This window comes from Chanos chanos, chromosome 3, assembly GCF_902362185.1.
Source record: "Chanos chanos chromosome 3, fChaCha1.1, whole genome shotgun sequence".
In the NCBI taxonomy this organism is placed as follows: domain Eukaryota; kingdom Metazoa; phylum Chordata; class Actinopteri; order Gonorynchiformes; family Chanidae; genus Chanos; species Chanos chanos.
Window position 1 is genome coordinate 900,001 of NC_044497.1, and position 20,000 is coordinate 920,000.

Below are 20,000 nucleotides of genomic sequence, written 5' to 3' on the forward strand. Positions count from 1 at the left end.
GGTTTGGGCTGGGCTGGTTCCTGTTATCACGCCTGGCACAAAGGAATCAACCAGGAGATCCACGAGGTTCCGCAGCGCTCCACCATCGGCGTGTATTTGGACCAGCCCGCCGGGATCCTGAGTTTCTATGCCGTGGAACCGGCTGCGGAGGGAGAGGGGGGTTCTGGGAGGAAGGAGGTGAAACTGCTGCATCGGTTTAAAAATCCCATTAAGGAGAAAACACTGCCAGGGTTTTGGGTGGGGAGACAATCCTCCTGCCTGTTACTGCAAAAAGAGGAGTGAAGCTAGACGAAACCCGAGGAGGAGAAACAGGGTTGATGTTTGGGGGGAGGTTCGGTGCAGAGAAACAGGGTTGATGTTTGGGGGGAGGTTCGGTGCAGAGAAACAGGGTTGATGTTTGGGGGGAGGTTCGGTGCAGAGAAACAGGGTTGATGTTTGGGGGGAGGTTCGGTGCAGAGAAACAGGGTTGATGTTTAGGGGGAGGTTCGGTGCAGATTTGATTTGACTGTGAATGATAATGATACTCTTGTTTTTTTTTTTAGAATCGGACCCCGTGTAGTCGGGCTGGGCATTTAGAGGATAAATATAATATTACTGTGTTACTGTCTTTAGAATCATTAGATAGATCTAATGACAATATCAGATATTTAACTGCATAGCAACCAGTTCTGAATTTAAATGGTTTAATTGTTTATTTATTTATTTCTGGGCTGTAGACGTCACAAAAAGCACCAGAGAAACTCTAGTCTTTATCCACTCATAATGACTTTTCTGTATGAGGTTCTGTTGAATAGTCCATATTTTGTTCTGATGTTTTATATCATGTTATATGACATAGCGACACTGTCAGACAATACTGTTACTTTATAAAATGATTAAATAAATGTTTTCACTGTAAATATTTGTGTAGATTTTCTGGGTGTACGATTCAGTGTCTGTTACATAGTGAAGTGCCAGACAAGCCCCATTGCAGGACAGTCACACCATCACACTGAACCACTGTGACAGAACTGATTCACACTACAGTTTATACCATCACTCTGAACCACTGTGATAGAACTGATTCACACTACAGTTTATACCATCACTCTGAACCACTGTGACAGAACTGATTCACACTACAGTTTATACCATCACACTGAACCACTGTGACAGAACTGATTCACACTACAGTTTATACCATCACTCTGAACCACTGTGATAGAACTGATTCACACTACAGTTTATACCATCACTCTGAACCACTGTGACAGAACTGATTCACACTACAGTTTATACCATCACTCTGAACCACTGTGACAGACCTGATTCACACTACAGTTTATACCATCACACTGAACCACTGTGACAGAACTGATTCACACTACAGTTTATACCATCACACTGAACCACTGTGACAGAACTGATTCACACTACAGTTTACACCATCACACTGAACCACTGTGACAGACCTGATTCACACTACAGTTTATACCATCACACTGAACCACTGTGACAGAACTGATTCACACTACAGTTTATACCATCACACTGAACCACTGTGACAGACCTGATTCACACTACAGTTTACACCATCACACTGAACCACTGTGACAGAACTGATTCACACTACAGTTTATACCATCACACTGAACCACTGTGACAGAACTGATTCACACTACAGTTTATACCATCACACTGAACCACTGTGACAGAACTGATTCACACTACAGTTTATACCATCACTCTGAACCACTGTGACAGAACTGATTCACACTACAGTTTATACCATCACACTGAACCACTGTGACAGAACTGATTCACACTACAGTTTATACCATCTCACTGAATCACTGTGATAGAACTGATTCACACTACAGTTTATACCATCTCACTGAATCACTGTGACAGAACTGATTCACACTACAGTTTATACCATCACACTGAACCACTGTGACAGAACTGATTCACACTACAGTTTATACCATCTCACTGAACCACTGTGACAGAACTGATTCACACTACAGTTTATACCATCACACTGAACCACTGTGATAGAACTGATTCACACTACAGTTTATACCATCACACTGAACCACTGTGACAGAACTGATTCACACTACAGTTTATACCATCTCACTGAATCACTGTGATAGAACTGATTCACACTACAGTTTATACCATCTCACTGAATCACTGTGACAGAACTGATTCACACTACAGTTTATACCATCACACTGAACCACTGTGATAGAACTGATTCACACTACAGTTTATACCATCTCACTGAATCACTGTGACAGAACTGATTCACACTACAGTTTATACCATCACACTGAACCACTGTGACAGAACTGATTCACACTACAGTTTATACCATCTCACTGAACCACTGTGACAGAACTGATTCACACTACAGTTTATACCATCACACTGAACCACTGTGACAGAACTGATTCACACTACAGTTTATACCATCACACTGAACCACTGTGATAGAACTGATTCACACTACAGTTTATACCATCACACTGAACCACTGTGATAGAACTGATTCACACTACAGTTTATACCATCACACTGAACCACTGTGATAGAACTGGCTCAAAAAATCCAACATTTGGACAACCCAACAGTGAACATGAACAAGGTGTTTAGCTGGAGGGGTTGGACAAAACACTCAAAAATAAAATTAACATCAACTCAGAGATGCTCTGAGGATTAAACAAACAGGACTAAACAAACTGGACTAATTAAACAGGACTAAACAAACAGGACTAATTAAACAGGACTAAACAAACAGGACTAATTAAACAGGACTAAACAAACAGGACTAAACAAACAGGATTAAATAAACAGGATTAAACAAACAGGACTAAACAAACAGGATTAAATAAACAGGATTAAACAAACAGGATTAAACAAACAGGACTAAACAAACAGGATTAAATAAACAGGACTAATTAAACAGGACTAAACAAACAGGACTAAACAAACAGGATTAAATAAACAGGATTAAATAAACAGGACTAAACAAACAGGACTAAATAAACAGGATTAAACAAACAGGATTAAATAAACAGGACTAAATAAACAGGACTAAATAAACAGAATTAAATAAACAGGATTAAATAAACAGGACTAAATAAACAGGACTAAATAAACAGAATTAAATAAACAGGACTAAATAAACAGGACTAAACAAACAAGACTAAATAAACAGGACTAAATAAACAGGATTAAATAAACAGGATTAAATAAACAGGTCGGCTGTTTAGCTTGGTAATACAGTGTATAGAGTGTGTGTATTACAGACACACCGTTAACTCTTCACTCTTGTTAAATCTGAATGAAGTTTGTGTTCTTGAGCGTTTGGATCAAATAAACAACGTGACGTTCTCCCGTGGCCTTTTCCCCCCACCATGCATTTCTGCCATCATCCATCATCTTCAGCTTTCTGTCTCCTCTTTCCTCCCCTGGGGTTGAGCGCTGCGTCCGCCCGTCACTGCCTGTGTTATCTCTCCATCTATGGTGCAGACAGATGCCTGATCACTTTCTCAATATCGCCCGACCAGCCAGAGTACAAGGGCATGTCACCGCGTCTAAATCTGTTCAGCATCAAAATAATACCGCCACTAACGCTCCCACCCGCCCTGCCTGTTCTCCATTTTTAAAGTCCAGGTTCTTTCAAATCCGCTTCCGGGTTTCACAATCAAATGCTGGACAAGTTTTTTCTGTTTGTATCTCTGAATGAGAGGTTTGCTCACGTAACCAATGTCACATGTCATCCCTCTGCCGTTAAACTGGCTTATGTGCTCTGAGATACTTCTGCAGTGAAAAACACGATGAAAATGAAAAACAGCATGAAGACTGTCACCAGTAAAACAGAGAATATTCAAACAGGAAATCACATGTTTGATAAAACCAGTTATCTATAGCAGTGGTTCTCAGGAGTAGAATTGAGAAACACTGCTCTACAGTACAAATGCACATCCAAGCCTCTGTCAGCTCATTTATAAAAAAATCTGCCATTTAAAAATAAATAAACAAATAAATAAAACAGTAATTTCAGAACTGAACTGATCATTCAGAATATCAAGGCTATTCACGTGTGCAAACTGATACCCAACTAAAGTCCAAATATTAGAGATTATTCCATCTGTCTATGAATACCTTTGATTTCTGCAGTTTGGAATCATTTTTACCCACAGTTTGGGACTGATTTCATCTGATAATTCTGTTTTTTTCTCAGATTAATTTCATTTGATAATTCTGTTTTTTTTCTCAGATTAATTTCATCTGTTAATTCTGCTTTTTCTCAGATTAATTTCATCTGTTAATTCTGTTTTTTCTTAGATGACAGGGTTTGGTCTTTATTTTGTATCAAAAGAGTTTTGTCATAAGACACACCAGACAACCCCCATTAGTGTGGGAACTAAGAAATATTGAATCTTTGTTCTGAATAATTGGGTATTAACTTGGGAAAAATACACTGAGACAATTAGAAATTACATATTCAGTAATTCTGGTTTCATCTTCATGACTTTCACTCGGAAATTGTTTTATTCTGTAATCTGAATTTAGGCATTCCGTAATTTAGGATGACAGTAATCTGGTGTAAAGGACGTTTTCCAGAACGCTCGTTTTACCCAGAGAGGAACCAGAGGGAGAGAATGATGGATATCCTCCAATGACGGATTTCTTTCTGTCTCTCTCTCTCTCTCTCTCTCTCTCTCTGTCTCAATGTCTATATGACTCTCTGTCTCCCTGTCTCTCTCTCTCTCTCTCTCTCTCTCTCTGTCTCCCTGTCTCTCTCTCTATCTGTCACCTTGTCACCCTGTTGCCCTGTCTCCAATGCTCTCTGAGCTGTGAATGTTGACAGACTGGAAAAGGGGTCCGGCTGTGAAGACCACATTCCTGGGGGGTTTTGGTGACCATCTTTTTGGCTTTTTTGGAGATGGTAGGGTTACACGCGTTTCGAATGTCACTGTTAACCTCACTGCTATCTTTACGTCAACAGGCAGATCACACCTCTGTCTCAGTTCTGCCTTGACCCCTGAAGTCTGTCCCCATTTCCCGAAAGGTATAAAAGCATCTCCCTGAAGAAGACAACAAACCATCACCCTTAAAAATCGACTGAACAGTGGATGAGTGCTGAGAGACAGAAAAATGCCAACTAAGACCACAAGTGCCAGAATCCTCCCTGACTCCAAAAAACCAGGTAAGAATCCGAAATGCGCTCACGCAAACACACACACACAGACACACAAACAAATGCAGACTCATTCACAAATACGTACACAATACACATACACACACACACATGCACACACGCACACATGCACACACACACACACACACAAAAATGCAGACTCATTCACAAATACGCACACAATACACATACACACACACACATGCACACACGCACACATGCACACACACACATACACACACAAGGACAGGCACACACACACACACACACTACGACATACTAAGACATACAAACTGGTTCATTTTAATGTAACTTAGCTTAGCAAATTTAAACTTTCCTTATTTTTTATTTATCATAAGCCAAAATTTTCTTAATAGCTCAAAAAAGTTTCAACAACTCATTACCTCCTCCAGAAAAAAAAGAAAATCTATTTTTTCTGAATTCTGTTCTTGTTGAATTTTTTTCTGAATTTTTTTCTGAATTTTCAGTGTGTTAATGATGTCAGTGTGTTACGCTTCGTGTGATGTCATTGGGTCTCAGTCTAAATACAGTTATACATTTTTCAACACAGACAGGTGACTGAAGCCTGGGCAGAGTGATGTTTCTAGTCCAGTTATTTTTTGACACCACGAATAATTTTCAATTAATATTTTTAATTGACATTAACAGGTTTACATAAGAAAGTAATTAGAGTTTTTAAAACCATTATAGAGCTTTTTTTCTGTGGTGTGTGAAAGGGGTGAGAAGAGAGAGGGAGAAAGAGAGAGAGAGGGGGGAGAGAGAGAGAGGTATATGTGTGTGTGTATGTATATGTATATGTGTATTTATATGTATGTGTATATGTGTATGTATGGAGAGAGAGAGATGGAGAGAGAGAGAGAGAGGGAAGGAATCAGAGAGAGAGAGAGAAAGGGGGGGGGTGAGAGATGGAGGGGGGGGGTGAGAGAGGAAAAAAGAGACGGTGCACAGTGACAGATTGCTTTTCATCACGGTGTTTATTTGCTATTTATGATCTGCTTCACTGGCTGTTTAATGGCATCAGGTTCAGTTTGTTCCTTTCCTTTACTTATCTCATTTCATCAGTCATCACTCGTCTGATGGTAACGCTTACGCCCCCTCATTCCACACAAACACTAAATACGGAGCCATAGAGTTAGAGCACCCAGCTAAGGAACTCAAGGTCAAAGGTCATGTCATATCTTCCCCTGGTCCAATCTTATTCTGTCACCCACCCAGGCCTCCCTCCGATTATTCTCTCCCTACTGTAGCCGTACTCACGTGATTCTCTCCTACTGTAACCGTTTTTCTCTTCATTACCTCAGCTTCGTGACTCGTTTCCAAAAAAAAAGCCCTTATTTTCACACTGCTGTATTTTTTTTTCTGAAAACAGGACGAAAAACCATGAAACCTGGAAAACCTGCCAACAACCAAGCAGGTAAGATTGTTATCCTGCTCTCTCTCTCTCGCTCTCTCTCTCTCTCTCTCTCTCTCTCTCTCTCTCCATCATGCTATCGCTCTTCACAGCTGCTGTTGTTTAAGTCGTTGTTTCTCCTTCTCTCTCATCGTCTTCCAGAGAAGACTCCCGTGTATGAGCCACACATTCCTGAGCCGACCTGCCGAGCGGAACTCCTGAAGTGTAAGGAATTTTATTTTCTTAGTCCCCTCAGGCCACAGTGGCCAAGAGAAACTCACTTTACAGTACAGGGGAAGAGGAGAGCCAGCAGGGGACAAAGACTCGGAGGTGGGAGCCCATCCTCCTCTGTCTGGTTTTACAGCCCAGAATATCAATGCACTTACAGACACATTTCTCTACTCCAGTCCAGTCAACTCCAACCCTCCTGCTTGACTGGCACCACTCTTCCCAGTCCAGGCTGAACAGTGGGTGATGGGTTGACAGGCTGAGGGGAGGTCAGGCCACCAGTCCAGTAACTGAGAGACAAATGTTTTTATTTTTAATGGTTTTAATTTTAATGGTTTTAATTTTAATTTAATTTAATGGCTGGTTAAGGCCCTTTGCACACCCCACTGTCACATCTCATCTGTGTGTGTGAGACTCTCTGAGGAAGAATGGCAGCAGAATGCAAATTGATCCCCTCCTTTTCTCAGATTGGATAGATCTGTCTCTGGATGAAAAGACTGCCAATAAAATGCTGTGGATTTCAGAGGGCGGGTCTAAAGTTTGCCGGAGGACAGAAGAGGTGTGTCCATATCTGGACCGCCCAGAGAGATTCGAGCTGTCTCCACAGGTACACCCTTTCATCCCTCTGTCAGAGTCCAGTCAGTCTGTTCAGAAAGACAGAGAGAAAGAGAGGGAAACTGAGGTTTTGGTGAAGTGTCTCGAAAAATCTTTTCTCTCTGTCTTTCCTTTAATTGTCTACCTTCACAAACTGTGCCCAGTATAGACCTCTATCTCTCTCTCTCTCCCCCTCCCCCTCCCTCTCTCTCTGTGTCAGGTGCTGTGTAAGGAGTCCGTGTGGGGGGCGCGGGGGTACTGGGAGGTGGAGTACTCCGGCTGGGTGGTGATCGGCGCCACGTACGAGGGCGTGGGCAGGAAGGGGAGTGACGGACCCTGTGGGCTGGGGGAGAACGAGGAGTCCTGGGCCTTGGGTTGGTCCGGCTCCAGTTACCATGCCTGGTACAACTGCATCAGCAAAGAGATCAGAGGAGTGCCACACAGCCCCGTGTTGGGCCTGTACGTGGACCAGCCGGCGGGACTGATGATCTTCTACCTGGTGGAGGGAGGGAAGGAGAGCCGGGGGGAGAGAGAAGTCAGGTTACTCCACCGGATCCAGGCGGACATCCAGAAACCGGTCATCCCTGGCTTCTGGGTAGGGATCAACTCCTCCTGTGTGCTTCTGAAGAAGGAGTGAAAAAGAGAGAGAGAGAGAGACAGAGAGAGGGAACAGAGGGAAGGAGGAATTCCCCTCGTCTTTTACGAGAGAACTGTTTTCAGTTCAGTTTGTTTCTGGCGAAACGGAACGCTGTGTGTACAGAGAGTGTGCTATGCATGTGAGAAATATGAACTAAGAAACAGAGGGGCTGGCAGCACTGATATGAATATTAATGACATGTAGATGATATGCAAATAGGTTCTAGAGCAGCCACAGTGCTGAGAGCAGAACATGCTTCAGGTGAGCGGCATTCATTACGTAATTATGAGTTTATATCTTCAGCCTCTGTGCATCTCCAGCGGCCTCACACATGAGAGAGGAGATGAGGGAGGAGAAATGGTGGATTGTTGTAGTAAAAGGCAGCAGCATTGAGGACGCTGCAGTAAGTATACAGAGACCCAGACTGAATTAGTCTCTCCACTGTGACTCCTTTATTATCCTTAAAACAAAGCTTTTGGGGGGGGGGGGGGGGGGGGGGGGGGGGGGGGGTTTGGGGGGGTTTTTGTATTGTTTTGTGATACGTACATGTATGCATAGCACTGACAGCCATGCCCTGAAATAAAGTGTCAGTCTTTACATTCAGTGGAGTGGTGTCCACACGTCTGTGTCAGTATCTGTTCTCCTGCTAATGTAAATGAGCAGTTTCTCCTGTTCAAATCAACACACACAGCCAAACTGAGACACACACACACACATCTACATACACACACACACACACACACACACACACAGCCAAAGTGAGACAGTGGTAACAAAGCGCCAGAGTCCACAGTGCTTTTCCTGAGAAATGTGTGAGAGCAAAAGTGCTGACCTAGGATCAGTATATGCCTTTCATAATTCTCATCATCATCATTGTCTGCCGCTTATCCGGGTCCCGGTCGGAGCGGCAGCAGGCTGAGGGCAGCCCAGACATCCCTTTCCCCGGCTCCTCCTGGGGGATCCCAAGGCGTTCCCAGCCCAGCAGAGATATCTATCTATCTATCTATCTGTCTATATATATATATAATATAATATAATATTATAATATATCTATCTGTCTATCTATCTATCTATATATATATATATGATATATATATAATATAATTCTCCTAGCGTGTCCTGGGTCTGCCCCGGGGTCTCTTTCATAATTCTAATAAAGTGAAATTACATGAAAGGGGAGCTGAGCCCAGATCAGTGCTCTTATTCTGAGAGATCTAACGCATCCAGATTCCAGAGCTCCAAACCAGGAGAAGCTTCAAACCCACATATGGTCGCCTCTCATGACTGTGTTGATCAGCTATAATGTAAAATCCTATTTATTCTTTACACACACACACACACACATCTACATACACACATACACACACACATACACACACACACACACATCTACATACACACACACACACACACACACATATACACACACACACACACACACACACACACACATATACATACACAAACACACACACACACACACAGGTGTGAGGTCGGATGCAGAGGCTGAGCAGTGCAAATTTACCGTCAGTAAGATGAGCACTTACAGATACATACAACAGCTCCTGCCAAGAATAACACACACACACACACACACACACACACACACACACGCTCATCCCAAAAATACACACACTAACTTTCATGTACGTTTGTATGTAGCAGCCTTACACCTTACAATGGTATTTCCCTTTACGTGTGTGTGTGCGCACGCGTGTGTGTGTGCGCACGCGCGTGTGTGTGTGTGTGTGTGCACATTGCATGAACTGGAAACTGAGACCAAAGGCATACTCCACATGTACATTTCAGAATCTAGCTTTACATCGTGCATCTCTCTCTCTCTCTCTCTCTCTCTCTCTCTCTCTCTCTTCTCTCTCTCTTCTCTCTCTTTTCTCTCTCTGTGTGTTTATGGTCTGCTGTGTAAAAATAGCAGTGGTGAGGAAGACTCATGTTAACCATATGTTTGACACTCTCCTGTCAAACAACAGGTCTCTCACACTGGGCAGAACTGTATGGAAATCAGAAGACACCAGCTGCTGAGAGAGAACTCATGTTGTCTGATCAGCCTCTCCCAGGACTGAGACTGTGTAAACAGGAACTGGGAATACTGGACAATACCATAACCAGCCAATAGCATCTCACAGATAAACTGCCAAACAGAGAGAAGAGTCCTCCTGCCTAGGGCAGTACAGACCAGTGTTCAATAACAGTAGAACAGTAATAACAGTAATGACAGCATAATATATTAATAACAGTTCAATAACAGTAGTAACAGTATAACATATCAATATCGGTTCGATAACAGTAATAATAGTATAATATTTTAATAACAGTATGGTGTATTAATAAGACTAATAAGAGTGTAATATATTAATAACAGTAATAACTGTATGATATATTAATAACAGTACTGTGACATGAAAGGAAGAGACTCGGGGAATCTGATCATTAACCAACATAACAAATTCCACTGCAGCCTTGTCTCTGTGCTGCCACCCTGTGGCCTTGTGTTCAATGACAGTTTGTTTCACTGTTATTCAGTGGCCTGGTTTTCACTGTTATTCAGTGTAGCGTGGGCTACACCTAATGGTTTTAACCATCAGAGGGTGATGATAGTAATGACCTCACCAGCTTGGCACATGTGAGGCGAGTACTGCCTCAGGACTGTGACAAAACTCAGATCCTGCAGTTTTTCTGAAGCGAACAGGACCTGGATATCTCTCCACTATGAGAAAACTGAAAATAATCCTTCAGCAATGCCACCCATGATGACAGCACCATCTAGTGGTGGAAAACAGGTAATAAAACTACAGCAATTCAAATCCCTTTCCCCCCCCATACATCAATACTCGCTGAATGTTTTAGGAGAATACTCGCTGAATGTTTCAGGAAAACGCTGAGTGTTTTAGGAGAATACTCACTGAATGTTTTAGGAGAATACTCACCGCACGGTTTAGGAGAATACTCACCGCACGGTTTAGGAGAATACTCACTGAATGTTTTAGGAGAATATTCACTGAATATTTTAGGAGAATACTCACTGAATGTTTTAGGAGAATATTCACTGAATGTTTTAGGAGAATACTCACTGAATGTTTTAGGAAAACGCTGAGTGTTTTAGGAGAATACTCACTGAATGGTTTTAGGAGAATACTCACCGCACGGTTTAGGAGAATACTCACTGAATGTTTTAGGAGAATATTCACTGAATGTTTTAGGAAAACGCTAACTGAATGTTTTAGGAGAATGTTAAGTGTTTTAGGAGAATACTCACTGAATGTTTTAGGAGAATACTCACTGAATGTTTTAGGAGAATATTCACTGAATGTTTTAGGAGAATATTCCCTGAATGTTTTAGGAGAATGTTAAGTGTTTTAGGAGAATACTCACTGAATGTTTTAGGAGAATATTCCCTGAATGTTTTAGGAGAATGCTAATTGAATGTTTTAGGAGAATACTCACTGAATGTTTTAGGAGAATACTCACTGAATGTTTTAGGAGAATATTCACTGAATGTTTTAGGAGAATATTCCCTGAATGTTTTAGGAGAATGCTAATTGAATGTTTTAGGAGAATACTCACTGAATGTTTTTGGAGAATACTCACTGAATGTTTTAGGAGAATACTCACTGAATGTTTTAGGAGAATATTCACTGAATGTTTTAGGAGAATACTTACTGAATGTTTTTGGAGAATGCTAACTGAACGGTTTTGGAGAATGCAAACTGAATGGTTTTGGAGAATGCAAACTGAATGGTTTTGGAGAATGCTAACTGAATGGTTTTGGAGAATGCAAACTGAATGGTTTTGGAGAATGCTAACTGAATGGTTTTGGAGAATGCTAACTGAATGGTTTTGGAGAATGCTAACTGAATGCTGACGGAGCAATGGAACAGCTGTCCCATGCTTCAGATACCTCAGCTCTGTGACCATGTGTTATCATAAGTGTCTTAATTTCATATTTCCACTGACCTCATTTTAAACTCCTCAGTCTACTGTAGCTCCATTCAAACATTTTAGATGTACATTTTCAGAGTAGATACAAAGCCAGGGGAAGAGAGAGAGAGAGAGAGAGAGAGAGAGAGAGAGAGACAGCTGTTTTCTAATACCCTCGTCACAATCCCACACTCAGCAGAAGAGAGAGAGAAGAGGTAAGGGGGGGGGGGAGAGTGACAGAGAGTCCACTGTTAACCCAAAGAAAGAGAGACTGAGTCTTCAGCCAGTGTGTAGGTGGAGAGAGACAGAGACAGAGACAGAGAGAGAGAGAGAAGGAGAGAGAGACAGACAGAGAGAGACAGAGACACAGAGAGAGAGAGAGAGAGAGAGAGAGAGAGAGAGAGAGAGAGAGAGAGAGACAGAGAGAGAGAGAGCACTAAGATACTGGGATCTTCAGGTTATTCTTGTGGCTGTTTGTCCTGTGAAGACGAGTGAAGACAGACAGGAAGGATGGATCTGGAGCTGACGATTGGTAATACGACAACAGACAGGTACACCAATCACTGTGTGTGTGTTTGTTTGTTTGTTTGTTTGTCTGTTTGTCTTAACTCCCTATTTGCTTTGTCTGGTTTCATTTTCTATTTGGCGTGATATTTTTTCCACAAAGAGAATCCCTAGAGTGAAGGAACAGAATTCCCACACTTAAGTCTTTGTTCAGAAAAAAAGCACACACACACACACACACACACACACACAAAGCTTAAAACCCTGAGAGAGAAAGAGGCAGTGAGGGATAAAGAGAGAGAGAAAGAAAAACACGTAGGAGACCAACTCGATCAACAAGCACAGAGCTACTGCACGACAAAGTGTGTTAGACAAGTAGACTCTTAACAAACTCACTCAGATTAAATGTGTGTATAGTTTCAGTTATTGATACATGGATTCTGTTAATAAATTCACTCACATTAAATGTGTGTATAGTTTCAGTTATTGATACATGGATTCGGTTAACAAATTCACTCACATTAAATCTGTGTAGTTTCAGTTATTGATACATGGATTCGGTTAACAAATTCACTCACATTAAATGTGTGTATACTTTCAGTTATTGATACATGGATTCTGTTAATAAATTCACTCACATTAAATGTGTGTATAGTTTCAGTTATTGATACATGGATTTGGTAAACAAATTCACTCACATTAAATGTGTGTATACTTTCAGTTATTGATACATGGATTCTGTTAATAAATTCACTCACATTAAATCTGTGTATAATTTCAGTTATTGATACATGGATTTGGTAAACAAATTCACTCACATTAAATGTGTGTATAGTTTCAGTTATTGGTTTGGGCTGCTCTGACTGGATTATTTCAGAGAACTGTAATGATTCCCTAACTCCGCTGCATTGGATTATGGGTACTGGCACCATGGATTGTACCCCTGATGACACACTGTAGTGCCGTTTGTCTGGTCTGTGTGTTCAGGGCTTGTATGAGGGTGTATTACTTGCTGTAAACAATGCTTTATTCTTGTTTGTCCTTAATGTTTTAATTAACTCTGATGAAAGAACATATTTACAGAGAATTGAACTTTCAGATCACAGAACATGTGACATACATATCGTAATGTAAGAAGGAGTGTCTTTGAAGTACGAAGTCTATAAATTGACTCACTTCAATCCCATTCAGTTCCAATTCATTTGATTCAATTCAGTTCAGATCCATTCAACTCCATCCAACAAGAGAACTCTGGTCCTTGGTGTGAATGAGAGAATTCAGATCATTTGTTCAGTACACATACCAGTCCACTCATGCTGTTTACTGTCAACAGGATGTAAACAGTGTGTGGGAATTGCTGGTTATGTCTATTGTTTGGTTTTGGTGTTGAGCAGTACCGTTGTTTGGTTTTGGGGTTGTGTGGCATTGTGTACTTTATAGTACTGTTCTGTAGCACTGCAGTACTGATTTTGTGTAGTGAAGTTGTTATGTCTTGTTACCTAGTTGTGGCATTGTTGCGTAGTGTTATTGTGCTGTGGTGTTGTCAGCTGGTGTAATTCTGTGCATACACACAAACTATTATCCCAAACACAAACCCCATACCAGCTTACCCAATGCACTTAAACCAAAATATTCAACACACACAAACAATTATACACGTGCGTGTGTGTGTGTGTGTGTGTAAACCTGTAGCTTAAGTGTGCATGTGTTTAGAGGGGACATGGAAGATTTTGACACTGTAAGCTAATGGTAACCAATAGCACCATGGGACAAGTCAAAAGAGTTTCTCTGTCTTTAAAAGTACAGTTTTGTTACATGGGAAATGTCATTTCTGCATTATAAATGTAGTAATGGCATTAAGTGTTCTCACTGTGTTGGCACTGTGGCTCAACTCCTGCCCTGCCCATTAACCAGACATTACCAGTACAGTCACACCATTACCAGTACAGCCACACCATTACAATACAATCACACCATTACCATTACAGCCACACCATTATCAATACAATCACACTGTTACCAGTACAGTCAAACCATTACCAATACAATCACACTATTACCAGTACAGTCACACTGTTATAATACAGTCACACTATTAGCAATGCAGTAAGTAATACTAAAACTGTGAATGGTACTGACACTGTGGGCTTCAGTGAATGACACCAGGATGCAATAAGAGTGGAGATGTTTTCATCTGTTAGCTTTAGAACATGACAAATCTTTTTGTTGACTGTGATAAAACGAGAGAACACATCCACCTGCAATAAACGTCCAGAGAAGTCGAATGTGTGTCATGAAACCATATGACCCCAAGTGTCAGAGAGGAACAGACGTAGGCATGACCGTGTCTGTCCTGTCTCGTTACTTTTTTTGTGCTCAGCACTGGAGGAGGTAAAAATTCAAGTCTTTGATGAAATGCAAAGGGAGACATGTTTTTCATAGTGTGTCCTCTTTAAGCCAGCGTCATGACAACACTGTCCTACATGAGTGTTTTGGTCACATGATCCTTGACAAACTATACCCTCTCCTGCTCTCTCCTCCTCTCTTTCATCAAATGTCAAATGTTGGGACACATGATGAGTGACCTCAGAGAGAAGAGGACTGAGAACACAAAACTGGAGAGAGAGAAGTATGGAGAGAAAAGGCTGAAGTGAGAGAGAGAGAGAAAGAAAGAGAGAGAGAGAGAGAGAGAGAGAGAGAGAGAGAGAGAGAGAGACAGAGAGAGAGACAGAGAGAGAGAGAGAGAGATTTTCCAAATATTTCCCAACACCCACTCATACTCCCACCCCGGGTGCCCTCCTCTTTTCTCTGACTGACTGAATGAGTCATTGTTCTCTCTGTGTCAGTATCGTTTTCTCTCTGTCTCTGTCCATCTGATCTATATCTGAGATATCTCCCTCCTCTCTCTCTCTCTCATGTTCCTGTCCATCTCTGAAGCATCTCTCCCTGCTTTAATCGCCTGTGTGCTCTCTGGGCTTTAATGTGAAAGGCCGACAGTCAATCATCTGTCAATCATTTCTCAAGATCCACCCAGTAAGATCAGCTCTACTGCTGTAGAAACACCTCACAGCTGTAAGGATATAAGGATTTTTGTGTAAAACGTAGAATTTTCATCAGAACAGACATGTCTCACAGGATGTTGATGCATGTTTGTTCTCTGGTTTATGCTACGCTGATAACTTTGACCTACAGCGTCCCCCCCCGCTACGCCTCCGTTAACTATTTCTTTTCATTTCGATTTTTTTTCCCTCCAAAAACCTAATGGTGTCTCGTCCGCGGTTGGCTGTTCAGCCCGTGTGGGAGATGTGATGTCATAAACAAAAGTCAGGACGACCTTGTGACCTGTCCGACAGTCCCACCCATCCCACGCTGTGACGGAGAAATTTCTGGAATGTCAGGGCTGTCGTTCTGCCTTGTGTAGCAGTATGGACAGTGGAGTGATATTTAATGCACGTACATAGTGAAGAATGTTAGGCTTTAGCATTGTGTTAGTGAAGAGTTATAGGTGTTAGCATTGTGTTAGTGAAATGTGTTGGTCTTAAGCGTTGTGTTAGTGAAGAGCAAATAGTGTTAAGCATTAGTAATGTGTTAGTGAAGAGCGTTTGGGTTTGGCATTATGTTAGGGAAGAGTGAAGCACGTTAAGGTGTTGGCACTGTGTTAGGGAAGAGTGTTAAGTGTCAGCATTGTGTTAGTGAAGAGTGTTAATTGTGTCGGGCTAATGAGAATTAATGTTGTAGTGTGTGTGAGGCTGCACAGAAGAGAAAATGAAAAATCTCTCTGTAATTCTCTCTCTCTCTCCGTCAGCTGTCCAGTGAAAGCGTGTTGAACTCCACACCCTAACATGTCTCACATTCCAAATTCATTTTCACACACTCCCTGACCCTCCCAGCTGCCATGGCAACACAGCTGTCACCTGTCAGTCTGACCAGTGGGATGGAGGTGCCCAGAATAGAATAGATCTGTCTGTGTGTGTGTGTGTGTGTGTGAGAGAGAGAGAAGGAAATCTCTGCTTAAGGAACACTGTGAGGACTGCTGACGTGTGCAGAAGGCAGTGGGCAGTTCTGGGTAGAGCTACTGTAGGTTTGTACCATTACTTCTCTCATCTGTCTTTCATCTCGCGGATTCAAATTAATCACTCCGCCGTATGGATGCATGCCTGTGTGTGTGTGTGTGTTAGGCTTAAGTTTCTATGTCCTCAATGGATCTGTACTTTGGGTGTGATACATGGAAACACTTTTTTGGACATTTTTAAGTATCTGTAGAATGGACAAGCACTGGCTAAATGAGTCTTAGACTAATATAATACAACGCACTGGCTAAATCAGTCTTAGACTAATATAATACAACGCACTGGCTAAATCAGTCTTAGACTAATATAATACAACGCACTGGCTAAATCAGTCTTATACTAATATAACACAACGCACTGGCTAAATCAGTCTTAGACTACTATAATACAATGCACTGGCTAAATCAGTCTTAGACTAATATAATACAATGCACTGGCTAAATCAGTCTTAGACTACTATAATACAACGCACTGGCTAAATCAGAGTTAGACTAATATAATACAACGCACTGGCTAAATCAGTCTTAGACTAATATAATACAATGCACTGGCTAAATCAGTCTTAGACTACTATAATACAACGCACTGGCTAAATCAGTCTTAGACTACTATAATACAACGCACTGGCTAAATCAGTCTTAGACTACTATAATACAACGCACTGGCTAAATCAGTCTTAGACTAATATAATACAATGCACTGGCTAAATCAGTCTTAGACTAATATAATACAACGCACTGGCTAAATCAGTCTTAGACTAATATAATACAACGCACTGGCTAAATCAGTCTTAGACTACTATAATACAACGCACTGGCTAAATCAGTCTTAGACTAATATAATACAACGCACTGGCTAAATCAGTCTTAGACTACTATAATACAATGCACTGGCTAAATCAGTCTTAGACTAATACAATACAACGCACTGGCTAAATCAGTCTTAGACTAATATAATACAACGCACTGGCTAAATCAGTCTTAGGCTAATATAATACAATGCACTGGCTAAATCAGTCTTAGACTACTATAATACAACGCACTGGCTAAATCAGTCTTAGGCATGTCACCAGAGATCCTCTGTAAAATTTCAGTGAGGCCTGATCTGGGTAGGTCTTGACTAATGTGCTTGTTTGGGTGTAGGATCTGAATCAGTTTTTGGTTGAATAAATCTGAGAACCAGCTGAAAACTCAGAACTTCGGTTTGGTGCCATGTACTATCCTGTCTTCTGTCACCACAAAACGGACAGAAAATAAGTGAATAGAAAAGAATCACTAGCGTACACAGTCGGTTTAGAGACAGTCAGGGTGGACACAATCAGTGCAGATGCAGTCAGTGCAGAGGCACTGAGAGCAGACGCAGTCAGAGAAGACAGGGCGGACACAGACGCAATCAGAGAAGACAGGGCGGACACAGACGCGGTCAGTGCAGAGGCACTGAGAGCAGACGCAGTCAGAGAAGACAGGGCGGACACAGACGCGGTCAGTGCAGAGGCACTGAGAGGAGATGCAGTCAGTGCAGACAGAGAAGCAGTATGGTGTTGTTGTTGGTTTTCTCTTTCACTGACAATGACTCTCACTCACTCATTTTCAAAGCCGTTTATCTTAATTAGAGTCGCAGGGGTGCTGGAGCCTATCCCAGCGCTCACTGGGCAAAAGGTCGGGAAACACCCTGGAGAGGTCGCCAGTCCATCACAGGCCAGAAACACGGACAAACACATCCACACAGACATTCACACCAAGGGGCAATTTAGTGTCTCCAGTTCACCTGACTTACATGTCTTTGGACTGTGGGAGGAAACCGGAGCTCCTGGAGGAGACCCACGCAGACACGGGGAGAGCATTTGGTCTAAGGAGGATGACACTTTGTCTCTGCTGTGTGCTGTACTGTATATGGCTCAGATGACAATAAAGCTTTACTTGACTTGACTACTTCACTAACATGCAAACTCCACACAGAAAGGACGCTGGCTGCCCGGCCGGGAATCAAACCTTACTGCTGTGAGGCAACAGCGCTACCCACTGCACCACTGTGCGCCCGACTATGGTTTTGAGAATTAAGAGTGAAAACAAACTAAGAACAACCTGTAACACTGAACACTATACAGCACTGAGCACTCTACAGCACTGAACACTCTACAGCACTGAACACTCTACAGCACTGAACACTCTACAGCACTGAACAGTAGTCCATTGAACCTCACACACACACACACACACACACATAAAGAAACTGTGTGTGATTATACAGTGTGTGATAATGCAGTGTGTGATTATACAGTGTGTGATTATACAGTGTGTGGTTATACAGTGTGTGATTATACAGTGTGTGGTTAAACAGTGTATGTTTATATGTAGTGTGTCCTTATGCAGTGTGTGGTTATACAGTATGTGGTTATACAGTGTGTGATTATACAGTGTGTGGTTATACAGTGTATGTTTATATGTAGTGTGTCCTTATGCAGTGTGTGATAATGCAGTGTGTGATTATACAGTGTGTTGTTATACAGTGTGTGGTTATACACTGTGTGATTATACAGTGTGTGGTTCTACAGTGTATGTTTATATGTAGTGTGTCCTTATGCAGTGTGTGATAATGCAGTGTGTGATTATACAGTGTGTGGTTATACACTGTATGTTTATATGTAGTGTGTCCTTATGCAGTGTGTGATAATGCAGTGTGTGATTATACAGTGTGTGGTTATACAGTGTGTGATTATACAGTGTGTGGTTATACAGTGTATGTTTATATGTAGTGTGTCCTTATGCAGTGTGTGATAATGCAGTGTGTGATTATACAGTGTGTGGTTATACAGTGTGTGATTATACAGCGTGTGGTTATACAGTGTATGTTTATATGTAGTGTGTCCTTATGCAGTGTGTGGCTTGACAGTGAAGAGGTTCCAGTTTATGACTGACAGTTTTCTCGTCACAGGTCACTGTGTTTTCAACCATTCTAGTAATTCCATTAAATCTGTACTGCTACTGTTACTGCAACCACCTCTCTCTCTCTCTCTCTCTCTCTCTCTCTCTCTCTCCCTCTCTCTCTCTCTCTCTCTCTCTCCTGCTCCCCCCCCCCTCTCTCTCTCTCTCTCCTGCTCTGTTTCCTACTCCACAGAATGGAAGAGCACGACAGAGTCAGCCAAGCCTCCAGTGTCGCTACAATCTCCTATCTCCCAATGAGCAGCCAGGTGTGACTTCTCTCTCTCTCTCTCTCTTTCTCTCTCTCTCTTTCTCTCTCTCCTCCTCCTCTTCTCTTTCTCTTTTCTCTTTCTATCTCTCTCTCTCTCTCTGTTAGGATTCACAGGCCAAGACCCAATCACAGACCCAATGAGGCAGAATCAAATTTTATCAGAGGATATCCAAATCAGGTGGCAAACTCAAAAACAGAGTGTAATCCAGGTCAAAGCCGGTAGTCCACAGAGCAAAG

At 41.9% G+C, this 20,000-nt stretch overlaps 2 protein-coding genes across 2 annotated transcripts in view; both read left to right on the forward strand.

Annotated features, from left to right (window-relative positions):
* LOC115808730 (tripartite motif-containing protein 16-like) overlaps positions 1-282 on the forward strand; it is a 2,722-nt gene extending 2,440 nt beyond the window's left edge. Inside the window, exon 4 of the mRNA XM_030770189.1 lies at positions 1-282. This exon is cut by the window's left edge and continues 147 nt beyond it. Coding sequence (XP_030626049.1) covers positions 1-282 — 282 coding nt within the window.
* A 6,310-nt stretch (positions 283-6,592) lies between these two features.
* LOC115808731 (tripartite motif-containing protein 16-like protein) lies at positions 6,593-8,061 on the forward strand. The gene is made up of 4 exons (XM_030770190.1): positions 6,593-6,626; positions 6,765-6,827; positions 7,298-7,437; positions 7,645-8,061. Exons 1-4 carry the CDS (start codon positions 6,593-6,595, stop codon positions 8,059-8,061), a joined length of 654 nt encoding a protein of 217 aa, XP_030626050.1.
* The last annotated feature ends 11,939 nt before the right edge of the window (positions 8,062-20,000 follow it).